Source organism: Porites lutea, chromosome 4, assembly GCF_958299795.1.
Source record: "Porites lutea chromosome 4, jaPorLute2.1, whole genome shotgun sequence".
Taxonomy (NCBI): domain Eukaryota; kingdom Metazoa; phylum Cnidaria; class Anthozoa; order Scleractinia; family Poritidae; genus Porites; species Porites lutea.
In genome coordinates this window covers 40,039,813-40,064,355 of record NC_133204.1, presented here as the reverse complement: position 1 = coordinate 40,064,355, position 24,543 = coordinate 40,039,813, and the positions used below count along the sequence as shown (strand labels likewise).

The window sequence follows — 24,543 nt, the reverse complement described above, 5'->3', positions numbered from 1 at the left end:
CAGTACAACTGATCAAGAGAATGGACGAGATAATGAAACCTCGTGGAAAAAACGTGGTTACTAAGCTGGGCCTGGAGGCCGGGCTGCTCGGTGCTATACCATAGTAATCCACTGGTGAAACGCGGGCTCGTGGTGGCCATCTCGTTGTGCGCAGTATAAAACAAGAGAATCAGCTTAAGTTCGTAACGAAAATGTGAAATCAACTAGGCAACGAAGCTACGTGCAAAGAGTGTTAGTTGTATTACTATAATAGTCAAGCCAACTAAAGGCACATTATCTTTATAAAGTCGTTGTTGTCGTTGTCGTTATTTTATACGTCTACTTTTCATTTTTGCTGATCAGGTCTTTATAGATCCTACGTTCTTCGGCATATTCGTTTGTGGTCCTTTGCAGTCCTTTGTGGTTAATAGTGAGTTTACGCAACAGGACGGCAGGAAGAAGAAGACGGCAGAACGCTCGTGTGTGACAAACGTGACAAGGCTGTTTCGTACGTGTTTTGTCGTGATCTTCACTTAACATCAATGTTTTCTGGTCCTTTACCAAAAGATCTGTTTAAAGGAAAGTGAATTTTGGCGAAAAGTTATTTCAAACAAAATTATTGTCACGCTTGTCACACAAGGTTTGCCGTCTTCTTCCCTCTCCCGTCCTGTTGCGTAAGTCCACTAATGTTTGTACTTTATGTATTCTGGAGCTGTAGATCTTTTATAGATCCGATATGCCGTAATTCTTGCATGGTTTTGTCCATGCTTTATAGCTAGGTTGGTTTTGGCCAATTTTTTATTTTCTCTGCAAAACATCAACTTGACACTTGGACTCTTGCCCTCCAGAAGACACGTGGTACGGCGTGATTCCGTTGGTTTTGAGAGTTCTACATCAGGGCTTAAATCAGAGTGCGCGGATATTTTTCACCAGAGTTTTCTGTGTTGTTACGCCATACTGACTAGCCCCAAAGAGGGCGAAACAGCTGTCTATGGCTACAATCCCGCTCTGTTTTTTTGAGTTCTTTCGGTGTCGTGTTGATGTCATGCAGAGTTAATTTTCACGTAGTACGATCCGCATACGTTTTTAGGGGAGTTCGCTTTTCATCCCTACCCACAAACTGTTTGTTTTTCATCCCCAGTTTGTGGGAAGGGATGAAAGACGAGCTCCCCTAAAAACGCCTGCGTGGGAGGCTAGTTATAGCCCCGGATAGCAGTTCATTTCCAGTCACCGATTATGAATGTTTATGGCCTTGCGTATCTTGCGTGAAAGCAGGTGGTTTTCCTGGCCAACAATGTTGACACTGGTCCAGTCGATAGAGTGGCCTGCGTCATTGGCGTGTTCAGCAGACGTTCATTTAGCCCGAGTACCCAGTTTCCTTGTTGTTTCACCGATGTGAGCTCTGCCTGCATCACAATCCTTGCATTTGATATTGTAAATGACTCTGATGACTCCACATTTCTCCTTAACCGCGATCTCATCTTTTAATGTTACCAGGCGTTCACGAAGACAGATGACCGGAAGCTGCGAATAACAGCAAACGTCATCACTGATGAAGGGATCCGTATGGGTTCCGAAAGCTTTGCTAAACTTTCAACAAATTGTTGGTGTTGAAAAATGAGGGGGACATTGAGGGGTACCCAATACCGCAATGCCGTACGGAAAATTGGCAAATACCGAAATACCGTGCCGAAAATGGACGAAATACCGACACCGCATTTATGATCGGCGACGCTTACTTAACGTTGTATCCATCTCGCGTGTTTTTTATTTTTATTTATTTTTATTTTTTTATCTCAAGCATGTATACACCAGGAATCAACCTCAGCCTTTGCGACGTGAGAAGATCTCGAATTGATCGGTACAAAGATCGAAAAGCCAGTTCATTGGATGTCCTACCACATCATAGAGTAACTGTCAGAAATTGTGTATTCATTTACGGTTAAGTCTAAAGTCCTCCAAAAATTGACCTTCATTAGACAGGAGAGGCCAAATGAACAGTACCGCAATACCGTCAAGGATCTTCAATTTTTTACCGAACAACGTTAGCCAGAAGGATGAAAAACCGCATACCGCACGGCTGGATGATACCGCAATACCGCACATTAAATTCAAAATTACCGAAATACCGCTTGAAAAAGAGCTCAATACCGCAATACCGTAAACCCCCATGTCCCCCTCAAGAATATGTTTTGTAATAAGTTGTATGCCTTGGCCCTTGAGGTTTGATTGACGTCGCCGAAAAACCCAAAATCCTTTACTTTTTTTACATTGGTCGCGGGTTATCTAAAAAAAGCTGTAACTTGAGAGATTCGCAAAGTTTGGAGAGATGTGTATTTCTTGAGGTAGTTCTAGTTTTAGCGATATTTATTTACCTACTCACCGACAACTTGACGCAACGTAGTCGTTGCGTTACGCAAATTGGAGGTGGGGTTGGGGGATGGTTGGGGGTGTGTACACTTATGACGTCACGCACTCCGCGTGCGCGCGCACGTGGTTTCCTTCGCCACGCTACGCGGGTGAGTTTACAGTGATTGCGTAGGTTAACGATTTTTGCCATTGAACAAGAAAAGTTCTTTCTTATGGAGGTTCGGAAATGTTTGAAATCTCCTGAAACATTGGATGATGTCGTGAAAGGTCTTCATGTTCTTTTTGAGGACGACCATGTGAATGTTGAAGAGGTTATTTCGTTTTTATCATCGTATCGTTCAAACCCCGCGGATTGGGCGAAGTACGCAAATTATGATCCTCACAGGTGGGGCGATGACATTATGTTGATCATTTGTGTGTTTATTAAGTCTTAATCGAAGTCTATAATCTAAAAGTGTTTTGATGGTGTGATTAAAAAATTCTCCAGGTACACAAGGAACTTGGTAGACGAAGGAAATGGCAAATTTAACTTGATCGTGTTGTGCTGGGGAGAAGGTCAAGGCAGGTTAGTCCAATTACGATTTACCTGCCAAATGTAAGCTCATCTTTTTTCAAGAATCTTTGCCTTCGTTAAAATGATAGAAATATAAAAAACCGAGTGACCAAATTGTTTAGGAAGTTGTGCGATACACACTTATTTGAGCTATAATTATGTAATATGCAAATTGCTACAAATTAATGACGCAACCGCGGAATTCGAAGTTCCCGCTAATTAGAACAGTTTGCCTCGGAAACTTTGCGCTTACGGAGATATTATAAGCTTAAGTATTTCACTTTTTATTAGTTTATCGTTTAGACATTAGATCCAAGTTTATGGCCAAACCACAACAATCTCTTGATCACTAATGATTTTTCTTGTGCACAAGTGAACTGGGAAGTAATATTGTTTTGTTGAAGAGTCCTGTCCACTCAAGGGAGTCAGTAACGTAACCAGCATTAAAGTCAAACCGGGAAAACCATGAGCACCAGAAATAATTCTGGAAAGTCATTTTGTTGCAAGAAAAAACCAATCAGTGGTGAGAAAACTAAACCACAAGCAAGAAGTAATTAATGCATGGTTTTGTTGCAAGCTCATGTGTCCTTATCTTTTGTCATAACACAATGAACATTATTTTCTGAAATATTTGGTAAGATTTCTATCTAACCCCATACATTTATTATGCATGCAACAATTTCATACTTTTTCTCACAAAAATAGTTAATGTGGATGGATTCGAAACATGCAAGGGTAATAAATCTATGGGTTCACGGTTTTTGACGGTTTGACTGTGAGTTATGGAAACATTTTACTTGGGTTAGAGACTAATGTGAGTGCTTAACCTGCACTTGCTGAAGTATGAATGGGTAATATCCGCTATTGACCAAGTGTGTGGTCAAGATGGATAGATATTGGCCAATGTGTTTGTCCTTCCTTAAAACTGCAAAAAATAGAAGGAAGCCAATATCAGTAAATTTGTTAAAAATAAACATGGTGAGACCTGAGACTCATCTTGTGATAAATCATGAGTCCCAGTCCAGAACCAATGAGTTAAAAAAGTGCCTGAAATCAAAATGCTTGGGCCTTTATGTAACCAGACAGTTATAATCTGAAGACAGACTTCAAAACTCAGTATTACAGTGTACTGAATAAATTAAAATATAGTCCTTCTATTTTAAAGCACAACAAAGACTAAAAGAAATATTCATTGTTAAACAGTATCCCTAATAGCGGCCTCAGAACTTACACAAACAGGTCGGATATTTCTACAAATGCAGATATTCAGATCAATTGATTGATCTTTGCGTCCTACGAGATGCATGTCATGAATAAATTATTTTGCATCTTTGGGGATTTTTATGCATCAGAGACACAAGACAAAGAGGCAGAGGTTTCAATAAATATTGAAGTAGGCAGCAGGTTTGAATAGAGTAACCGACTGTATCAAAAAGGGGCTGTTGGACCCCGTTTATTAAGGGGGGGGGGGTCTGGGTGCCTTCTGCCCCAGAAAAACTTTGAAATTCCAAAGCCCTAAAATGCGATTTTCAGCATTCTGGGGACTAAGTTTAAGGACAAAAGAGCGTGTTTTTCATTAAAGAAAAAGTAGCTTTCAATTTATCAGTCAAATTAATTCCTAGAGGCAATGGACAAATGATGGAAATTAAATTAAGTACTTTTCCACGTAAACAAATTCTGCGTAAACCTATAAAGAAACTTGTGAAAAAATGACTGAATTATAGCATTCACGTGACTAAAGCATAATGTCACACCAGTGGGCCTTTCGGAAAACAAATCATGACTACGTTTTCATTCAGATTTTGATATATTTTTGTTTACAACGTTATTCAAACTAGTTGCTTCTTCTTTCCAGAAAAAAGTAGCCGACCTTAATGTGTAAAGTTGCCGACTCGTTTCGTCGGCAGTGGTTGCTTATTGAAACCCTAGAAGAGGTAACAAAATCACTGCAATATAAAGAATTTACAGCCACCTTGACAGAACAAGCTTGGTCAATATTAAGAATTTACTATTTCACATTTATCAGTATCCTTTAAGACCATAACAAGACAATGGCATTTGCTGTCATGAAACAACATTCACAGGGTCTGCTTTCCCTTGGCTATTGCTGGAATGGTTTTCTTACATACTGTCTCAGAGCCTTTGCACTGATTGCTGGTTTCTGCTATCCATTGTACTCTCACATTTCATTGGCTCAGACAAACTGTTCCATTTGTCTTAAATAGTCCAGTTTCAATTTCATCACGGCTGCTGAATAGAAGCACTTAAGACCCATTTATACAGCGTTAGCCTCACCATAAAGTAAAATATTCACAAATTCCCAGCAAGGAGGTGCCTTAATGTGAGTTTAAAATGATATACACAGCTGTACGCAGGTCTTCTTCTGACTGGAATTTGTGAATATATTACCTTAGGTTGATGCTAACCGTGTATAAATGAGTCTACAGTGCTTCTATTCAGCAGCCACGACCAGTTTGAAACACTGGTAGGAGTCTCAACAAAAGCTCTGTCTGGTTCTCTCAGACAAGTAGATTTTCTTGCTGGGCAGGTATATTTTTAAGCTCACAGGCAACAAGTAATCTTTTAACTAAAGTAATTAGCTAAGACAAGCAAGCAATGGCCCTAGGCAAGCAAACTGTGAGGGCTGATTGTCCAAAGAAAACGTTGGAATTAATTTTTTTTAAGCTCTTGCATTTCAAAAGTAATGTCTTAGGAAACTACCCAAATTATTGGACAGTTTTCCAAAATGGAAGGGTAACCACTTTTATTGGATTAATTAACGGACCATCATACAGGTTTTAGTCACCCAAAAATATGTTTCCTTTTTTTTTACAGCTCCATTCATGATCATTCTGATGCTCACTGCTTTCTAAAAGTACTTGATGGAAGACTCAAGGAAACTCAGTTTGCTTGGCCTTCAGAATCTGATCCTGAAAAACCTCTGGAACCAATTGCAACAAGGTTTCAGGAGACAAACGAAGTTGCATACATTAATGGTATGATAAATTGTCATTTGTGCACAAAACAACAGCAAGCTGACAAAAATGTTAAATCCCATTGACACATCATATCATTTCTAGCAAAAAAAAGAGAAACTGTCTAAACTTTATACCGTAAATGCTCGAATTAGTTCCCTCCTTCAAAAAGGTGAGGCTAACAATTTTAGTTAAGCTCCCCTTCAAATATGCATCCCCAACCCTCCCCTAACAGAGATAAAATTACTGAGTGCATTATTAAATTAGAAGGAGGTCAATATCTTGAACTCAAGAGGACAGGTTGTTAGAGGAAACAGGATTTGGAGTGTGAGATTAGGCCTATGCGGTTACAGAAATAATATTGTTAGCCCACTCCTCGGAAAACAAAATGAATGCCTCCTTTGGATTAGTGTCCCTCTCTTGACTCAAAAAATTAAATGTGCCTACGCACAAATATTAGTGTTTAGTGACTGTAATAATCAAAGTAACAAATTGTTAGTATAGGTAATAGCATGATTTGTAGTGATATTTGCCATAAATACCACGAGTGATATTTCAAAACTGTTATACGTATTTTCACTTGCCTAATTTGAGACAATATTATTTTGAAATATCTGCATGAGTGGTATTTATGCCAAATATCACGTACAAATCATGCTATTATTTGTTTATACTACTACCCGCAAAAGGTTTGTAATTTTCACATGTAGGTATTAATAGTTTTATTCTTGTAGATGTACCTGTATGCAAACAAATTATTGGGATACTTCTGCTTATTTTTTGTTTTTTGCTGACAGACAGCATAGGTCTTCATCGTGTGGAGAATGTTAGTCATACAAACACAGCTGCGACCCTTCATGTATATATCCCAGCTTTTGACATGTGTCAGTCTTTTGACCAGCGCACAGGTCATAAACGCAAATGTCAAGTGACGTTCTGGAGCAAGTATGGTGTCAGAACACCTTATGTAAGTTTCTCTAAGTCAGATCTTGACTCTGGTCAGTTCTAAAAGACACTGTCATCAAAGCCTCGTAGTCTGCAAATACATTAGTCTCTCCTCACCCCTCACAGCTAGAGGTTTCCGCAAAAGGCATTACATGGCAAGGAGCGAGGAGAGATGGCTGTATATATAGGCTATGTCATTAACAGATCTACATTAAGTATTTGAAAATGTTTTCATAAACATCTGCTTTCTCTTAAGATTATTGAACAAGCTGCAGAATATACTGTAAGGTATCAGTGCTGTGTTGTAATGTTCCATGGTACTTGTCTTGTTTAGCTCAAAATGAACGTTTGAGCACTGTTGCTTTAGGTAATGTTAACTCTTTTGAGCAGAATATCTTGATCTTTCAATGATTTACAGCTGTAATCTTGTATCTTGTCTTAGAAACCAAGTTCTTGTTCATAAAGATCCACGAGAAAGAAGGGTGCATTGGAGAATACAGGGTGTTTCATGATGTATATTTTTCCTGTGACGTGGAACTCTAAATACTAAACACAGCTACCGCTTTCATTCAAAGGAGTATGTATTATAACAGTCTTCAACTGCATGTATATTTTCGTATGACCGTGGCATGTTTCAAGTGCCTAATTTTATTGTTCACAGTACAGCCTATTGTATTGCTCTGTATAATAGATAACGAAAAGCCACATTAAAAAACAAAACTTGGATCTGTCTGGCTTGGCCAGGAGTGGTAAAAAGAGTACTTTTTTAAGGGAGAGACGATAACAATGCTTGTCGATAAATCTGTTTTTTCAGAGCCAGTTATATTTCTGGCAATTGCAACTTGACACAACTCTAAGGGATCATGTGATCATGTTGGTCATGAATTAGTTAAGGCAGGTGTAAGAAGGGATTATGCCGATTTCGCCCCGTTTGAGTGCGCTCCATGACTTATCCTTCAGAGTGACAAACCCAACAATAAAATGAAGTGTAGCCATTATGAGTCAGTTTTTTTTGTAACCCATGTCTCGATCGTAATCGAGGGTCGAACTCTAGCACGGAGAACGCGAAGGGAGCGAAACAGGCTGTTTGCTAAGGTAGAAAACTTGGAACTTGAAAACTTAAGAAGAAAACTTGGTCTTGTATTACCGTATTTATTCGAATAAGCGCCCAACCTCGAATTAGCGCCCACCTCGAATAAGCGCCCATCCTAAAGGCAGAAAAAGTTAATAAGCGCCCAGCCTCGAATAAGCGCCCACCCCACCTCCCTCCCACTCCCACTTAGACTCAAATAAGCGACCACCCCCCCAAAAATTGAATAAGTACTAATAAGAAACTTCACCGAAGACGGAGTTTTCTTCAAAGTATTTTACAGGAACCTTGCTTTGTTTACATCTTCGCGTTTTGTCTTTACCATTTATTGTTTTGTTGCAAAATAAACATACTACACTTGCTGAAAATTTAATATAAGGGCCCACCTCGAATAAGCGCCCACTTTCAAGGTCCAAAAATTTAATAAGCGTCCAGGGCGGTTAATCGAATAAATACGGTAAGCCCTTCTGAACCGCCACCCAGTTAGCTTAGATACGTGCTGATCTGCTGAGCGGGAAGCCGTTGGTTTAATTTGCCAACGGTTGATCTGTCCAGTCTTCTCAGGAAAGGACGATGAACCGTAGGCTCTGCCTTACAACCCTCGCACGTGTAATAAATTCTTTGGGAGAACCCAACATTTGTCGCTGGGGACATACCCAGTGTGGTGGTCTATCTCCCCTTCAAATTCACGTTAGGGGAATTGATAACTCATTACTTCATCAAAGTGTAAACTGCACCATATTTAAGCAGGCTGGCAAAAGTTTCCCAATCGTGGTTTTACATTTAAGTTATCCCTGTAAAGCTATGAGGGAAGTAGCCGTATAGTAATATCCAGTCGAGTCGAACCTCCCGTATAATCGACCACCCAAAAAAGTGGTCGCTCACGAGAATTTCTTTGGGGATGAGTTTCAGACATTTCGCGGGGAACAACTAGCGGTGGCGTCGCGTAATGTTGGCTGTTTTCTTAAGCTACATGCAACATATGGATTCTCTACCAAGAGTCAGATTGTGTGTTGCTGCATATTTAGCCTGTTTAGACTTTCTGATAACGAGAATGCTGATTTTAGATAGCTATGTCGGCACAGTATCACTGGTTTCTTCCCCACCATGCTCAACGAACTAGGGTTCTCAGGTGTGCAAGTCGGAGAAACTTCAAACTGTAGTGGTGAAAAGGGGATACAAAAAATTCATCGAAACCAGCATTCAAGCTGGACCACTGTGTCAGAGAAGGATTTTTCATAAGTCAGCGATAATCAAATCACGTCATGGTAGAAGAAGTTCAGTGCGCTTACCCCCAGCGGCCGTATACGTAGTGTACGGTAAAAGATGGCTGCTGTGCATTTTACCACAATTCCTTTCGAAGCTAACACGGCTAATTACACATAAAGTCATATTTTGGTTGGGGTGGGGGGCGAAATTCGTCCCTGTGATAGCAACATTGCCTATCCTAGGTTTGAAGTTTAAAAAACTTTTCTGTGCGTTTTTATGAGCAATTTTAAGGTTTTCATCATCGCTAAGAACTGTGGGTTAAATTACCAGTCGCCGTCTTTTTAGGTACGGTGGAATGAAATTGTACCACTGCACGTCAGCGAAATCATAGCTAGGCCGGACGGAATAATAAAACTAGGCGTAGGCAGTGAAGGCGCTAGGTGGAAAAAATATACACACCAGACTACCTTTGGACCGGAATTAAGTATCTGTCTTGAGGAGGTGACAGGCTCATAAAGAGTGAAATGTGAAGAACGGCATGGACCTACTCTAGGTGTCCATCGTAGGGAGTGGTACGCCTCATAAAGGCGTCCCTAGGAAAGATCAGAGTTGACTGTACTTTCGTAGATCGTAGAGTACTGACAGCGCAATGATGTAAACTCTTTCGGAAGCTCCGGAGATGTCCGTCTCAATCGGGAAAGAAGACCACCTGGCGCGGCCAGGAAACGGGGGAATTAAGCGTGCGAGCTCCCAACACTTGCATACCAAGTAGCATACCAAGTAGCGTGGCTGGCTAGTGACAGTCTTGCAGCAACAGATAGAGCCCTTTTTTCACATGAAGAGGTGTCCACAGTGAGGTGCCAGCTTTAAAACAGTCGTTGGACAGTCTAGAAGGAAAAGATAAAAAGCGGTAACGGCTTGCTCTTCTGGCAATGGTGACTTTCAGCCCGGGATAAGCCACCTGGACGACATGTAGAATTTGTACGAAAGTTATGGAATTAAGGGAATGCTTTGCTTTTCAGCTTTAAATACAAAAAGGGATCTTACTCGTTAATCTTACACTGCGGGCAGAGGCCGCTCGATCTTCCAGGGTAGTTTAAACTCTGCATGCTTTGACGGAAAACTGTCAGGGCGTACAATGCAAGTCATGCGAAGGCTCCTGTAATGCAAGAGGAATTTTTCTAGAGAATTCTAAAAGCAAACCAGTTTCAGTACTGAAAGATTTTCTTTGCAACCACTTAGTACTTCCAAGGGCGTTGTTACACCAACCAATGCACAAGGGTATACTGAGGCACCGAGGCACCCAACTTGTCTTACTCAAACAATTAATCTTTTTTCACCTTTCTGTCGACTTTTATCTTTAACTGAAGGTAAAAAAAGCGGCGAGTGGATGTATTAAAACGAGAACTGAAACTTGGTTAATACAGGTGGTGCGTCCTGGCGGGTGCTCCTTTGGGCAATCGGCCCCTGCTTTTGGGTTTGAACTGAACGCCAAAAACTATAGAGCCGCTCTATAATGCAGGCATTCACCGTTTTACTCTCCTTTCAACTGGTGTTACTAAGTTAGAATTTTCAACAGACGCTATAGCACTGACCCATAACATCGTTCCATGCATGAAGCTTGCGATCATACTAGAATAAAATCTATTGATGCAAGACGCCACGGCCTTCTCTAGCGGGAGTAGGTCTTCATTGTTGAATCTACAGTTTATGCTTTTTCTGTCTTAAACGGCCCGACTTCGGGCTGAAATGTCCTTTGCTACAAATTTCTTGAATGGATACAATCTCTATACAAATAACCCGATTATTACAAAAGTGATCTAAACAATTTACCGCGATTCGCAAGCCCTCCAAGCCCTCATAAATGAAATCAGACTTCATCTTGATTTCCTTAAGTTCATCAAATCCCTCTACTTATTTCTATGCTCATAAAAATAGGCTTTAATCTTCCGTGATAGAAAAACGCCGACTGTAAACGAAATGTGAAATGAAATTTAGTAAAGTGCTAATTATACCGGTGAAATTTTTTAAGTCAGCGTAAACAGGGGCCCTGACCGTAAAGATGAAGTTTTGATAAACACAAATTCTTATTGTTTCGCGGCTCTTTTATGCCATTTGGTGTGGAAAAAATATACTATGGCGACAAATCTTGACTTGATCTTCTAATTTCAAAGCATATGCAAGAGTAAAAGGAGCAATGCATAGGATAAAACAAAAACAGTTCCTTGCCCAACCATTTTGACTTCTGTCTGTTTAAGAGAGCAGCAAGGAATGTTTTCGCGCGTGTCCAAATTCACCAATAACAATAGACGTATTATAAGGCATCACTGAACGTGACCAATCACAATGCCCCTTTTATGGGTAGTGCGAGTGGAAGACGAAGGAGACATCTCATCTTCAAATCAATTCTTCAAAATTTGGATTGGCAGAAGGCTCGTGTAGTGTTTTGGCATTGCGTTAGGTTCTTTCTTCTGAGCCGTATATGTATTGGTAGAAACCTTAGGCGATAACTAGACAACGAGACGACAGACCCACGGGTCTTCGAAAGCGTCTTATCTCGGTGCATGAGCGAACATGTCTTCCAGGGGGTCGTTCAAAGTTCCGCGAGTTTCCAAATTCAAGCACGTATTTGGGAACCCGTACAAGAAAGAAAAATGCTATGAGGCGATCAGGTTATCAACGCATATGACAGAAGGAGGTAACCTATGTGCAGTTAATCCTAAATTCCTCGCAGTGGCGGTGGAATCGAGCGGCGGTGGGACGTTTCTAGTGCTCCCCCTCGACCAGGTAAGCTTTGTTTAGTTTTGTTGTGTACCGAATAAACGGCGTTTGAGGCCGTCTTAGATTAGCAATATTTTGTCCGTTTGCTGTTCAAATAATTTTATCATTTCCTATTTGCTGAGGGTTTTTCGATATTCTGTTAGTTCTGTTATCAGCGTGGCAAAATGCCTGTAAAATGTCATGATCATTTGCAAAGAATTACCAGCGTAAAAATACTAATTAGCTCTTGCCTAGCCACGCGAAACCGGTATATAAGCCAAATGCTGGGAATTTTCTAGAATTAAGTGAAGCTTGGAGAATACAGCGTTTTAGCTTGTTTTGTGCAAGCTGTGTTGTTAGTGTTGTGACGCAAAGATGCTCATTACTTGGGAATTGTGACTTAATCGACAACACGAAAAAAGTTAAAACAGATGTGCACTGCGTCAAACACAATTAAAAAACTGATTCCTTTTTCATGTAAATTGTCACTTGCTTCTGGTTTTAGAAAATGTGTGATCACGGCGTGTTCGATACATGACTTGCAAGCATTTAATTATACGTTTCCAAAGTCTTTAATGCTAAGATAGTTTCATTGTTCGCTACGGTCACCAAATAGTTTACCTTTGTTGTAAATGCAAATTTAGATTCTTGAATGCATGTAAGCTTATTTTTATTTTAGTCGTGACATTTTCAAGTTATTCAAGCATGCAACTTGGGAAAATTTAATACTGCATCTTGCAGGAACTTTTCAGCACAAAACTAAACAAACTTTGTTGAGCTTGATTAAGCTGTTTCGTCGGTAGCAAAATATTTTCGGTTGGTCTGAAATAACTTCTGCTAAGTTTACCGACACCAGTGTAATTAATGCACGTTTCTGATGCATCTATTATTTGAACAAATAGAGCTTCATAGTTTGACACGTACCTTGTAGGTTACTTTGTTTTTCCAAATGTGTTAGTTTGATAACAAGATAAAATTTTCTGAGGAATCTCTCTACAGATCTGACTTGTAGGAGACAAGAATCCAGTATTCAAGTGGCAGAATGTTTTGATTTCATGTTATCCCATGCATGTCATTATTTTGCATTAGGAGCAGGATATAAAATTGTGGTTTAGCGCTTGTGACCAAAAGTTGGGAAATATAATCCATTTTTAATATGATCGTCTGGTATTTTTCATTGTTCGACATTAAAATTATTATTTTGAATATGCTAAAAAGTCACAAAACAGAACTGATTAATTCAACTACAGGAAGGTCAAACAAAAGGTCTCTATTTCTAGTGAGTATGAATATTTAAAAATCTGTTAGACACAAAAAAACCTGTGGCTGGTTCCTTCTAAGTTTCTATTATTCACATTTACTCATATAACCAATAGGGTACCCTAGATGGACAAGATGAAAAGGGTTTACAGGTGGCCATAATTTGCAAGATTACTTTAAGTGTCCGCAAATCTTTAAGCTAAAATCCTGGCACAGTCGCATACAGAACAAATTATTAATTGAATAGCCAAAGGTAAATTTTCTTGTATGAAGACAACAGATGTCCTCAGGCACTAAAATCTTTGATTTTGGTAAAAATCATGATGATCAAGTACCCATGACACAAAGTTTAGTTATTGCTTGGCAAAAATAAAGTTTATAATAGTCTTGTACAGTCAATTCTTTCTAATTAACGGATGCCTTTCTAAGACCGACACCTGGTGTTGGTCCCTGCCATTTTTCAGTCTTTTTACTGTAGTTATACTCTCTATAAGACGGACACCTCTCTAAGACAGGCAACAGACACTTTTGAGACCATCAACAGACAATAACAGAAGTGCTTTATGTAGTGAAAAATACCTTTTTTAAAATGAAAATGTAGGTGCTGTACTTCACGGTAAATTGCAAAATGTTAGATATTTTGTAATCTTGTTCCAGTTCACAGTGTTTATGCTGGTACATTTTTAGACCAGGGAGCCATGAACGTTTGATTGCATAATGAGAAAATAATTTTCTTTTCTCTCCTAAAATTCAATTTACACTGTTCCTGTTTTAGCCGTATTATACAAATTATACAAACAGACAGGTCTTCATTGCCCCAATAGGTTCAGGGTTAAACTCACTGGTGTCATGTTACCTCGACAGTCGGGGCCAGTCCCAAAGGTGTCCGTCTTAGAGAGAGTTGACTGTAATCTGTAAAAAATTAATTTACTTAAAATAGCCTCTGTTTAGATAATAACACAAGTTCCAGGTGTTGAAACTGGTATATTTGACACTTAATTGTTCACGACAAACATTTTAAGTTGAAGTAGAATAATTCAGAGAACTTGCATGTAATCATCAGAAGCAAATTATTCAAATTCTTGGTGTCTAGTCCCAGGGTCTGATCTCTCCATGAACAAAATACAAATGTGACGTTTCCTCCTCATCCCCCATGCACATAGGCAGGGAACATACATGTACATGTTCAGCAAATCTTGTCCCATGTGTGGCTTTAGTTGCCCCAGAGTCAACCTCTGAGGGAAGCCACTGACTTCTGAGTTGTGTGTCAGTAAATGCTGTAAATGAAATTAAATGCAGTTAAACAGCAAGAAATACCAGTCAGTCAGTTAACGGTCAGGTTGGTGTTGCAAATGCGGCCAACCTTGCAAATATGAGCTCCATGTGCTTGGTGCAGTGTTCCACGCAGCCACTGGGTTTTGTTCAGCCTTTGAATCCTTCATTTACCCCCACCCTTCCTAGCTTATTCTCCGCTGAATAGTCAATTTGATGGGGGAGTGGTTCTGTTGGCATGGGGCTCATGGCTGGGAGGGTCTGATTCACCAGCCATGGGGATATATACTATCTAGGAGCTGGTAGTGCCAAAAGTGAAAGTCCCTGGACATCCCAGGTACCTTCTCCATTAAGCAATGCAGTTTTTTATGGAAGTAACAATACATGATACCTTTTGAAAAGTACATTTAAAACATTTTTTTTAAATTCTGTCTATTACAGGTGGGACGAGTACCTATAGATGCTCCAAAAGTAACAGGTCATGGACGACCTGTGTTAGATATTGAATGGAATCCTTTCAATGATCAAGAAATAGCATCTAGTTCGGAAGATGGGTCAATCAAAATATGGCATATCCCTGAAGATGGGCTTTCCATGGACCTTGATGAATACTTAGTTGACTTAAGGGGTCACACTCGGAAAGTCAACATAATTAGATGGCATCCCTGCGCAGAAGGAGTTATAGCCAGTGCAGCTTATGATAGTGAAGTGAGAATATGGGACATTGTTGATGATAGAGAAGCTGCAACAATTCTTAAGGGTCATCCTGAAACAATTTTCTCATTGTCTTTCAACTATAATGGAAGTTTACTAGCATCTACATGCAAAGACAAAAAGATAAGGGTTATAGATCCCAGAGCTGGACGTCTTGTTGCTGTGAGTATGACATGATATATTTAGTTAATTCTTTTCAGTTTATTGTTGACTGTGGTGGCATAAAATTGAACATGCTTACATCATTATTGGGCTGCCCATGAGGGAAAGGTTCAAACAAGAATTACCTTCCATCTATGTCGAAAAAAGACAAAATGGTGGACAGACCTCCCAGAAGGCTTTGTGTGTCCCATTCTTCCTTCAATAGGGCTGGTTTTTGTGGGGAGGGAACAGGTCATTTCAGGTCATCTGGCGAACACATCTGGAAGTTGATTTGAAACTAACACAAAATTATTATTGTGCGGAGTTATTAGCCCTAATTCTACGCCAAATGATTTTCTAATTACAGTTTTCAGATGAGGTAGTTAGCCTGCACGGGAGCTGAAGAAACAATGCCCTCCCATGGTCCCCACAGGAAAAGCTTCAGCATGTTGCAATCCTCTCCCTGCATGTGAAAAGTCTCTCCTTTTAATACAAGAAAGGAGTGTGCTATTTGTCGGTCGCTCCGTCAGTAGAAACATATTCACATGGATAGTTAGAAGGGCTTTAAATGCAATAAACTGAAACATGTACAGTCATTGACTGAACAGTTTACTCAGTGTATTAAGGATTGTTGTCACTGATGTGCATGCCTATAAGAATAATATTTTAGTCATGTCTTTAATGTCTTTTTTCTTAATTTGCACTATTTAGCATGGAGTTGGGCATCCTGGCAACAAAGGTTCCCATGTAGTCTTTCTAGGAGACATGAACATGCTTTTTTCAACAGGATTCTCAAGAATGAATGAGAGACAGTTAGCTATCTGGGATGTGGTAAGACTATGGCTTAATCCATATTTCTTCTATTTTTTTTATTATTAACCCTTTAATTTTTTAGATTTGTGGTGAAGTAATTGTCATAATTTGTAACTTTCTCATTTGTGCAAGAAATCAGATTGCTTTGTTATCATTCAACTCAGGGTGCAAAGAAAGTCAGTTTTACAGCCTGTCATTCGGGCAAGCTGTAGCTAGCATGTACTCGCCCACAAGTCATTTCAACTAGCCCCAAAACCCTTTTTGATTAGCAGGATTGATTACAATCCCTCTGTAATTTGAATTTTCCCAAAAACAGCACTTGCCTGTGAGGCAAGTTAAGAGCAAAAATCACTAGCCTGATGGCGAAATCCACTAGCCCTGGGCTATCGGACACTACTTTCTTTGCACACTGCAACTGGACTAAAAAATCGTGAAAGGCATGAAGGATGGTTAGTGTTCCGGACTTCAGACCTGATAGTTCGAGTTTGAGTATGTTGCGTCCTTAGAAAAAACAACTTTGTTCCATACTGCATTCTAATAATTTCCTATTTTATTCGACAGAGAAACCTTAAGAAAGCTGTAAAGATGGACACCCTCGATTCATCATCAGGAATTTTGCTTCCATATTATGATCATGATACAAAGATTGTTTTCCTCGCTGGAAAAGTACGTGATAGTACCTCTTAACTCTTTAAACCCTAGGATCAAAATTTGAATTCTCATTTGTTTCCTCTATTCATTTCCTACAGAAGTAGTGGGGAGAAGTTGATAAAATATCAAGCAAATTCATCTTGTGTGATCATGTCCGTAATTCTCATGACCACTCTGTTTTACAAAGCATTGATATTACAGGGAGAAATTTGATGCTCGTGACTCTTAGGGCTTAAAGGGTTAAGGTTAACAAATTGTATTTAGGTATAAATATGCATTATTGATCAAGTGGAGGTAAATAGTAAATGGTAAATAGTGTGAAATAAAATAAACCTTAGGTGGTGTTTCATGTAGATTTCATAGAATCCCTTGGTTTTTTTCTCTCTGCCATCATTTTTCTTTCTGGCAAAGTTTAGAAACATGATACTGCTAAGATATGTTAATTCTAGAGAGACAGCTTGCATCCTATTTACTGGTGGTGGAGGGTAACAAAATATTACCCCCTCAATATAAAGCTCATGTGCATGCAGAATGTCTGTTGTCAGTGATGGCAAATGGGTATGATGGGTAATCAATTTTTTTTCTTTTCATTACTTAGGGTGATGGTAACATCAGATACTATGAAGTCTCTGAGTCTGAGCCATACTTCACTTTTCTCAATGAATATCGCAGTTCTTCCCCACAGCGTGGACTTGGTGTCATGCCCAAGAGAGGCCTTGATGTGACCACATGTGAGATTTTTCGGTTTTACAAACTACACAATAACAACTTTGTGGAGCCCCTCGCTATGACTGTTCCTAGAAGAGTAAGTCTATTATATAAGTTTTCCAATAATTAAGCAATTTCTCATGCCCATGAATTGTTGTTGGCTAAAAGCTATCCTCTTTTGGCAGGCCTGCAAATAATTTTTTTTTCTTCTGACCAAGGTCACCATATTAATTAGTTGGACAAACCACTAGAGTTGTTGGACATACATTAGGTTGACTTTTAGTTTATTAAATTATTACTATGCAGATCACAGGGCACAGAGGAGTTATTTGTGACCTTGATTGTTGATTGTACTTAAATTTTACAGTTGTTACCGTGCATTGTTTTTATGCTGTTGAATCAAGCAAACCATCATTCAATTGTCTTAAATATAAACCAGGTAAAATATTATCCAATGCTCCGGAAAACTGCTGAAGGTAATGAATGTGGATGAATAACAGCAGCTAAGATATTGTAAAGAGACTATAGGGATGAAACTAATTTAGGCCAATTTTCAGCCTGCCATAAATTGTCAGTCCCTGGATAAATCTGCACCATTTTCCTTAGCTGATGCTAAAACAACATTCTTTTTTTCAGAGAAAATTATTTTGATTATAGACTTCGTTTCAACTGACTTTTCAGGGGCACATTTTTTAGCATTGAAAGCTCGCTTTTGTACAGTATGGACTGGAGGATACTAGTGATGGAAGTACATCATCAGTTACATAACAAACCAGAAACAATGATAGGAAATAAAGTGTGGACAGGCCAAACACGACTCATAAGGTTGTGATTTTGTGAAATGCGACCCAAGGGTTTGCTCGAACAACAAATATTTTCTTCTTTCTCTCTCTAGCAGGTAGACTATACAGTGCATGGAGCATTCTAAAGTTTAAGCCGCTGGTCTTGCTTTGAGAGACTGTTTTATGCATAATTATTGATTACCGTATTACATTATTTCCTATGGTTTACAAAATTAATGTATGTTTCTGTGGATCTTGGAGGTGTTGTAGACAGAATTTGGTTTCTGCATGCTTTCTGCGCCTTCAAAGCATTAAGTTTTTTATTGCGACTAGAAAAAGATTGCAGTTTTGTTTAGTTTTCTTCAAAATGTTTGGACCTGACTAACAATACATTAAGTTTTTTTGTTTGTAAATGTGATGATTTCCTGCTATGCTCAGCATGACAGCAAACCCTCACTTTCGTTTCCATCACCAGTAACTTGGGGTCCACATTGAACGAGTCACAAATCACTCTATCAACCGTAAAATTTAATGGTAATCAAGGTCACAAATAACTCCGCTGCACCCTGTGTGCAAATCGTCAGGTACAAGGTGATAGTCTTTGGTATTTGATTTGTCTGGTCATCATGTCTGGCAGCAAGAGGGGTTTTGTCAGTTGGACATTATCTAATGACTGACTGTTATTTGCAGCTCTGATAAGACTACAGACAAATGAAATTGAGAAAATGATGGCACAGTACTTTTTCTCTGTCATGCTAGAATGTAGTTGTCTGTAAAACATTACTAGCATTAAGAGTTCATATATAGATTGTAGAAATGACATTGAAATGTTGCAAAACCTTGAGGTGAAACCATGTACCCTTGAAAAGTATGATCTATAAGCGTGAAAATCATGGAAAACTATTGTTGTTGATTTTTAAAAATCAGTACTTGCATAACTTGTGAATTATTGCTGCCAGTTTTGTGTTTTTTGGACTATTGTGGTTGATTTCCTGTGACACAGTAACAGATCCTTTTTCCTTGTTCTAGCAATCAGGCGTGATTCAGCGAGACTTGTACCCATTAACACCTTCCAATGTACCTTCCATGAAAGCAAGGGAGTGGATTGATCAGGGATTGAACAGAAACCCTAACCTGATAGACTTACTAGTGGACTTCCCTCTTCAAGATGGTGAGGTTGAAACACGAGACATGAGATCAAAAGAAGAGAGAGAGGCCTCTAGTCCGAGACCAGTGGCTGTGAGGTGAGCAGTCCTAAGAGTAATCAGCATCAAATTTCTCCTTGTAATATGAATGTTTTGTGAAAAAGAGTGGTTAAGAGAATTACAGACATGATCACACAAGACAAATTTTCTTGATATTGTATCAACTTCTCCCCACTACTTCTGTAGGAAGTGAATTGGGGCAACAAATGAGAATTCAAAATTTGATCTTAAGGTTTAGAGTTAATTAAAAACCTGTCTACATAAATATTAGGGTTGTCATATACAGTGGAACTTCAATATAATGAACGGTCAAGAGACTAGCAAAATGTGTTGCTATATCGAGGTTTCTTAATCATGACTGCTGACTGCTAGTGCATGTTGTTTAACTTCCTTGTTTTTCTTTGTAGCAAATCACATAATCATACTGGGCCAAAAATGTTAGTTTTGTTTTCCTCAGACCTGAGTCATTAAGTCAATAATTTTTTGTCAGAAGCCCAACTTCAGAGTCACCGCCAAAATCACCTGTGAGAGTTAGTAGCAGAAATGAGGAACAGCGTCCTGCGGCTCCAATGGAGTCAAACCACTTTTCTTCCCGCAGCCAGAATGGAGAAAGTGATATTCAGTATGTTAAGGCCACAGAGGTATCAAGTATGCCAGAAAGCAAGCGCAGGGATCCAATTCAGGTATGCACTGCTGCTTGTGCTAATAGACTTGTGTTGAAAATATTTTTAATCTTTTGGATAATACCAGCACAGGCAATACATGTACAAAACCACTTCTGTAAGAACTAAGACTTATTGAGCAGATTTAGGGCTTGAAACTGTGAATTTAATATTGCTCGGAAGGCTGATTGTATCGCTGGTACATCCATTCCTCGTGAAACGTATTGGGAATTCATTGGAACTAATGTGCAGCATAATTTTTTTATTCTTGGTGACTGTGCATGTATGGCAGAAGGTGTTTGCTGTTATGATAGATAGTTATACATAATTGCACCATGCCTTATGCTGTCAACTCCCACTCAAACTTAGAAATTTAAAAGGCTTCATTTTTCTACCCAGAGGTGCAATTTTGCTCTTTTTGGGGAAAGATGGTGACCTGAAAATGACTAGACTAACCTCCTATGCCATTGCTTGCAGAAATATCACAGAGTGAATGGCTTAATCTTGAAAATTTTCCATTTGTTTAAATTCTTTGTTTTGTTATGTTTTGCATGTGTAGGTAACAGCTAAGGCTGTATCAAGCCGTAGAATTAGCTCATCTTCAGAAAAACGGAGATCTGGAGGAGACAGGCGTTCAGGAGATTTTTCAAGCTGGGACATTGATACTGTAAGTCGTTAAAGATTGTCAATGATATAAAAAGTTGTCCAAGATGTTGTCCAAGATGTCAACTTAAAAACTGAAAAAAATCCTTACAACTAAGTACAATGCCTCAACCATACAGAGAACGCCTTGGACCTTCTTTCCATTAGGCTGAAACTTGCTGACAATGGTGAACAGAGCATTTTCCATAATACCTTTCAGGATTACATACACATTTACACTTTTACTATTTGTAATGTTTTGAAAAAGTCACCAATTGTATATTATTAGTGTCCCTATTCTCCAACTTGTTAGTGTGGTCCATGAAACTTGCTTGAGTGACTTAAGTGGGGTTTCTACAATTTGTACAATGACTTATCTATCACTGCATTTTGAACAATGTTTGTCTTGTTGAAAGAGGCCGAGAAAAGGAGGCTCTGCCTGAATTGCGTCAAGTCTTTGAATTCGCCGCAGACTGACTGACTTTATTAATGTGTCGAAGCCGTATAGCTTGGAAAAACCCCATACTAATTTGGGGATACATCCTGGGTATTGTTTATTCTAGTTAAGACTTGCCTACAGTGATCAGCGAGATGAAATCCTCTTCCTACAAACCCAGATAAGAGCAAAAGATGCAAAAATATTCCAACTTGAAAAAGATCTGGAGTATTTGCGTGAAAAGTGGCAAAGGTATGTACAAGAACTTTTGTTCCATTTTCCTTACTTCCTGTGCTCGCTCACAGTCCCCTTTCCTTCATATTTTAGATGAGTGGATCAAGAGACTCGATTAGTAGGAAGTTGCTTTCCTGGTTGACTTTTATCTAATATACAGTCTTTTCGAATTTATGCCCAAATGAAATCCTTGAATAAAGCGTCAATGTGGAAATCGCCTTCTTTTCATTAAATCGTGTTTTCTAAATAAAATCGTGAATAACATGTCAGTGTTTGGTCGTTGTTCTCATTGAACGATTATTTTCAATAATGCAATTTGTTTATCCATTGTGTTCTCAGGCGTTAGTAAGTCAAAGAAAGAAGAAGTTATATAGAGAAGCAAGAGAATTTTGTGGAATACCTTAAACCCCTGAGAGTAGTCAACATTTATTTTCTCCTTAAATCAACACTGCTCAATCAAACATAGAGGTCGTGATCTAAAATAGCCAGACAAGACAACCGACATTTCGTGACGCCACCAGCGGTTTACTGCAAAATGAAGTCTGAGGAATGAGCGAAGAAATTCCATACTGATGAGGCCTAACTATCTAGTGCTTCTTACTGGTTGAAAATTTCCTTTAGCCATGTAGAGGCAATCAGATCCACTACCCAGATCAGTATGGCTCCTTCCTCAGACATCATTTCTCAGGGAAACCATTGGGAGTATTATAAAATGTCGGCTGTTTTCTCAGGCTTAAGTGATCAACTTGTGAAAAAGGTCTTGAGTGTTAAACAAATTCTCCTATAGTACTATAGAAAATGTATGGAGAAGAATTCCCTACTCCGGAAACTCAAAGGAGAATGAGTACAAGCTCTGGTTGCAGTGATTTCTGGAATCATTTGGGTGGACAAGCATTGTTATGATTGGTCAATGGTATCCAAGGCGACCATTGACCAATTACAAGTAACGCTTCTCAACCCAAATGATCCAAGAAATCGTTGCGCCCCTGGAGTAGGGAATAAGTGGGAAATTTATGCTGATACTAGGGTTTAAAAGGTTAATCAATAGTTTGGCCTACTGTGCATATTTAAATTGGGCAGGTTTCCCTGAAAGTGTACAGTTAATCTCGGTGCTGTCAATCCTAGAAAATGTAGGACCAGCTTATAGTCTGGGTGTCATTTTTAAGTACAGTCAGTTAACTGTGCGGACACGGACACCTCATTATTACGGATAGTTTTCTTTGTCCCTGAGGAAAGAAAGCCCTTACATTTTCCCTAAATTCAACCCACTTATTACGGACACCCCGTTCATAAGGACACTTTCTATGGCCCTCCCAGTGTCCGTATTAACGAGGTTTGACTGTACTTATTAGCCCGCGTAGTAGGCGTTGAATGGGGTAGGGGATTAGGAGGAAGGGGTAAAGGGAGGGGAATTGAAGAGAGAGCTTTTCTCCCTCCCCCCCTCCCCCACCCTTTTGCGCCTGCCACTTAGGCTAAGTACATATTTGCTACCCTGTTAATAGAGAGGAGAATTGTGACGTCATGTTACCATGGTAGCAGAATTTCTGGATCACAACAATAGGGAGTTTAAGCAACGACGACGGCGACGGCAACGAGAACGTTTAAAAAGCAAGAGGTTTAAATTAGCAAAACAACAACTTTGCTTAGCTTTCGTTGCACGACTACGACATGACACTTCCTAATTTCACGCGCTTGCTTTATGGAGTAGGAAACACAACACAAGAATTTTCTTTGTCTTTTTCTTTTTCTAAACTTAAATACGGTTCTTTCGTATTCAACCCCGGGGAAATTGCGCCAACATTTGACAAATCAGATGAAATTGAATAAGGTCGATTAAGTTTGAAACAGTGTGAATTCACTTTGTAAGTAAATTGTCGGCTTGTTGTCATCCAGAAATTTTGCTACTATGGGAACGTGAAGCAACGACTTCTCCTCTCTATCCTTTCTACTATGTTGTATGAGCTGGTTCTAAAAATAGATTCATTTGCAGCAAGCACGTGCTCCCTAGATGTTCATTTCCCCGCCTACGAATTGCATAAAATTATGGGTATTCGGAAACTGGAAGTCTTGCTGACAGCCCTATAAAGTATGTCTATACTCAAATGAATTTTCCCACGAACATTTTATATCGGCCGTTCCTGACACAGAGAGTTAACCATTTGAATGAAACCTATTGGAAATTGAGTAGTAATTTCCCGTGGTACTGGCTAGTTTAATACTTAAAGCATGCAAAGTGTGTTTGTTACTGTTTGCTCAATTTAACCATAAACTGTTCAATCCACTCTTGATTTTAAAAGAGGAAAATCTTTCATTCTAAGACAATAAATTGCTAAGACGAAGGTGTTGGCAATGTCTTGCGCGTATTTTATTTAATGTTTTTGTGTTGTAACACTATATAGATGAGATGTACTTCTTTGCCTCTTTATTTTTACGCAAAGTAAGAGACTATAATGTGTACTCACGATGTACAAACTTAGATAATACATAATTATGCGCTAAATTAGTGATTAAAATAGTATTTTTAATTCCGCTTACTGTGTCAATCGCTTTGATGTTATAAGACTTCTTCATTGCGCGCAACCTGAGGCTTGCATAGGCCCTTTTTCAAAAATACCGACAACAACTTTATTGACTTTATCTTCGACATGAAGATTTCAGTACCAAAACAATCAATACAATTAAAAGTACCATAATACCCTTTGTTGTCCCTCCAAAATTTTGCATAAGCGTTGTTTTCAATTTCTCTTGGGCCGATTGTAAGTCCCAAGAGAAATTGAAGACAATGCTTATGCAAAATTTTGGAGGGACAACAAAGAGTATTATGGTATTTTTGAAAAAGGGCGGTGCCAAGTCCGGGAGCTTGAGGTACTGACCATTCTGTCTACGAAATGTATCGAAGCAGGGTCAACAAAGTAGCGAAGCTAGTGAACGGATTTTGTAACAAACATTACATACATTCTTTATTTCAAACTTTCTAAAAATCTTTTATTTTTTTTTTTCTTTCCTGGTTGGGACATGCCATTTAAAAGACCTCGAGACTTCGTCGGTCGCTGCGTGACCTCATGCATTGAAGCTCGCTTCGCTCACTTTCAAGAGGGGTCGACTTGTAGCAAGTCTAACTTTATTTCAACTCCCCAAAAAG

The 24,543-nt window shown here is 39.1% G+C and overlaps 2 protein-coding genes across 3 annotated transcripts; both read left to right on the top strand.

Moving 5' to 3' along the window:
* The first annotated feature begins 2,473 nt into the window (after positions 1-2,473).
* LOC140935703 (cysteine dioxygenase type 1-like) lies at positions 2,474-7,817 on the top strand. Its single transcript, XM_073385276.1, has 5 exons — positions 2,474-2,734; positions 2,837-2,914; positions 5,738-5,898; positions 6,675-6,844; positions 7,265-7,817. The coding sequence occupies exons 1-5, from the start codon at positions 2,562-2,564 to the stop codon at positions 7,283-7,285; spliced, it is 603 nt and encodes a 200-aa protein (XP_073241377.1). The 5' UTR covers positions 2,474-2,561; the 3' UTR covers positions 7,286-7,817.
* Positions 7,818-11,517: 3,700 nt separating this feature from the next.
* Positions 11,518-23,930, top strand: LOC140933564 (coronin-1B-like). 2 transcript variants are annotated; one of them, XM_073383169.1, is made up of 10 exons: positions 11,518-11,908; positions 14,855-15,289; positions 15,980-16,099; positions 16,643-16,747; positions 17,331-17,537; positions 19,252-19,466; positions 19,921-20,110; positions 20,649-20,756; positions 21,295-21,419; positions 21,741-23,930. In XM_073383169.1, the coding sequence occupies exons 1-10, from the start codon at positions 11,696-11,698 to the stop codon at positions 21,745-21,747; spliced, it is 1,725 nt and encodes a 574-aa protein (XP_073239270.1). In that variant the 5' UTR covers positions 11,518-11,695; the 3' UTR covers positions 21,748-23,930. The 2 variants fall into 2 exon arrangements, with proteins under 2 accessions (XP_073239270.1, XP_073239269.1); XM_073383168.1 differs by having other exon boundaries at positions 19,918-20,110.
* The last annotated feature ends 613 nt before the right edge of the window (positions 23,931-24,543 follow it).

Bases quoted from the DNA above. Each gene is read 5' to 3' on its own strand.
- LOC140935703 (XM_073385276.1), top strand. From the start codon at position 2,562: ATGGAGGTTCGGAAATGTTTGAAATCTCCTGAAACATTGGATGATGTC. The intron at 2,915-5,737 runs GTTAGTCCAATT...TTTTTTTTACAG, and splicing joins TGGGGAGAAGGTCAAGGCAG to CTCCATTCATGATCATTCTG. The intron at 6,845-7,264 runs GTAAGTTTCTCT...ATCTTGTCTTAG, and splicing joins ATGGTGTCAGAACACCTTAT to AAACCAAGTTCTTGTTCATA.
- LOC140933564 (XM_073383168.1), top strand. From the start codon at position 11,696: ATGTCTTCCAGGGGGTCGTTCAAAGTTCCGCGAGTTTCCAAATTCAAG. The intron at 16,748-17,330 runs GTACGTGATAGT...TTCATTACTTAG, and splicing joins TTGTTTTCCTCGCTGGAAAA to GGTGATGGTAACATCAGATA. The intron at 17,538-19,251 runs GTAAGTCTATTA...TCCTTGTTCTAG, and splicing joins CTATGACTGTTCCTAGAAGA to CAATCAGGCGTGATTCAGCG.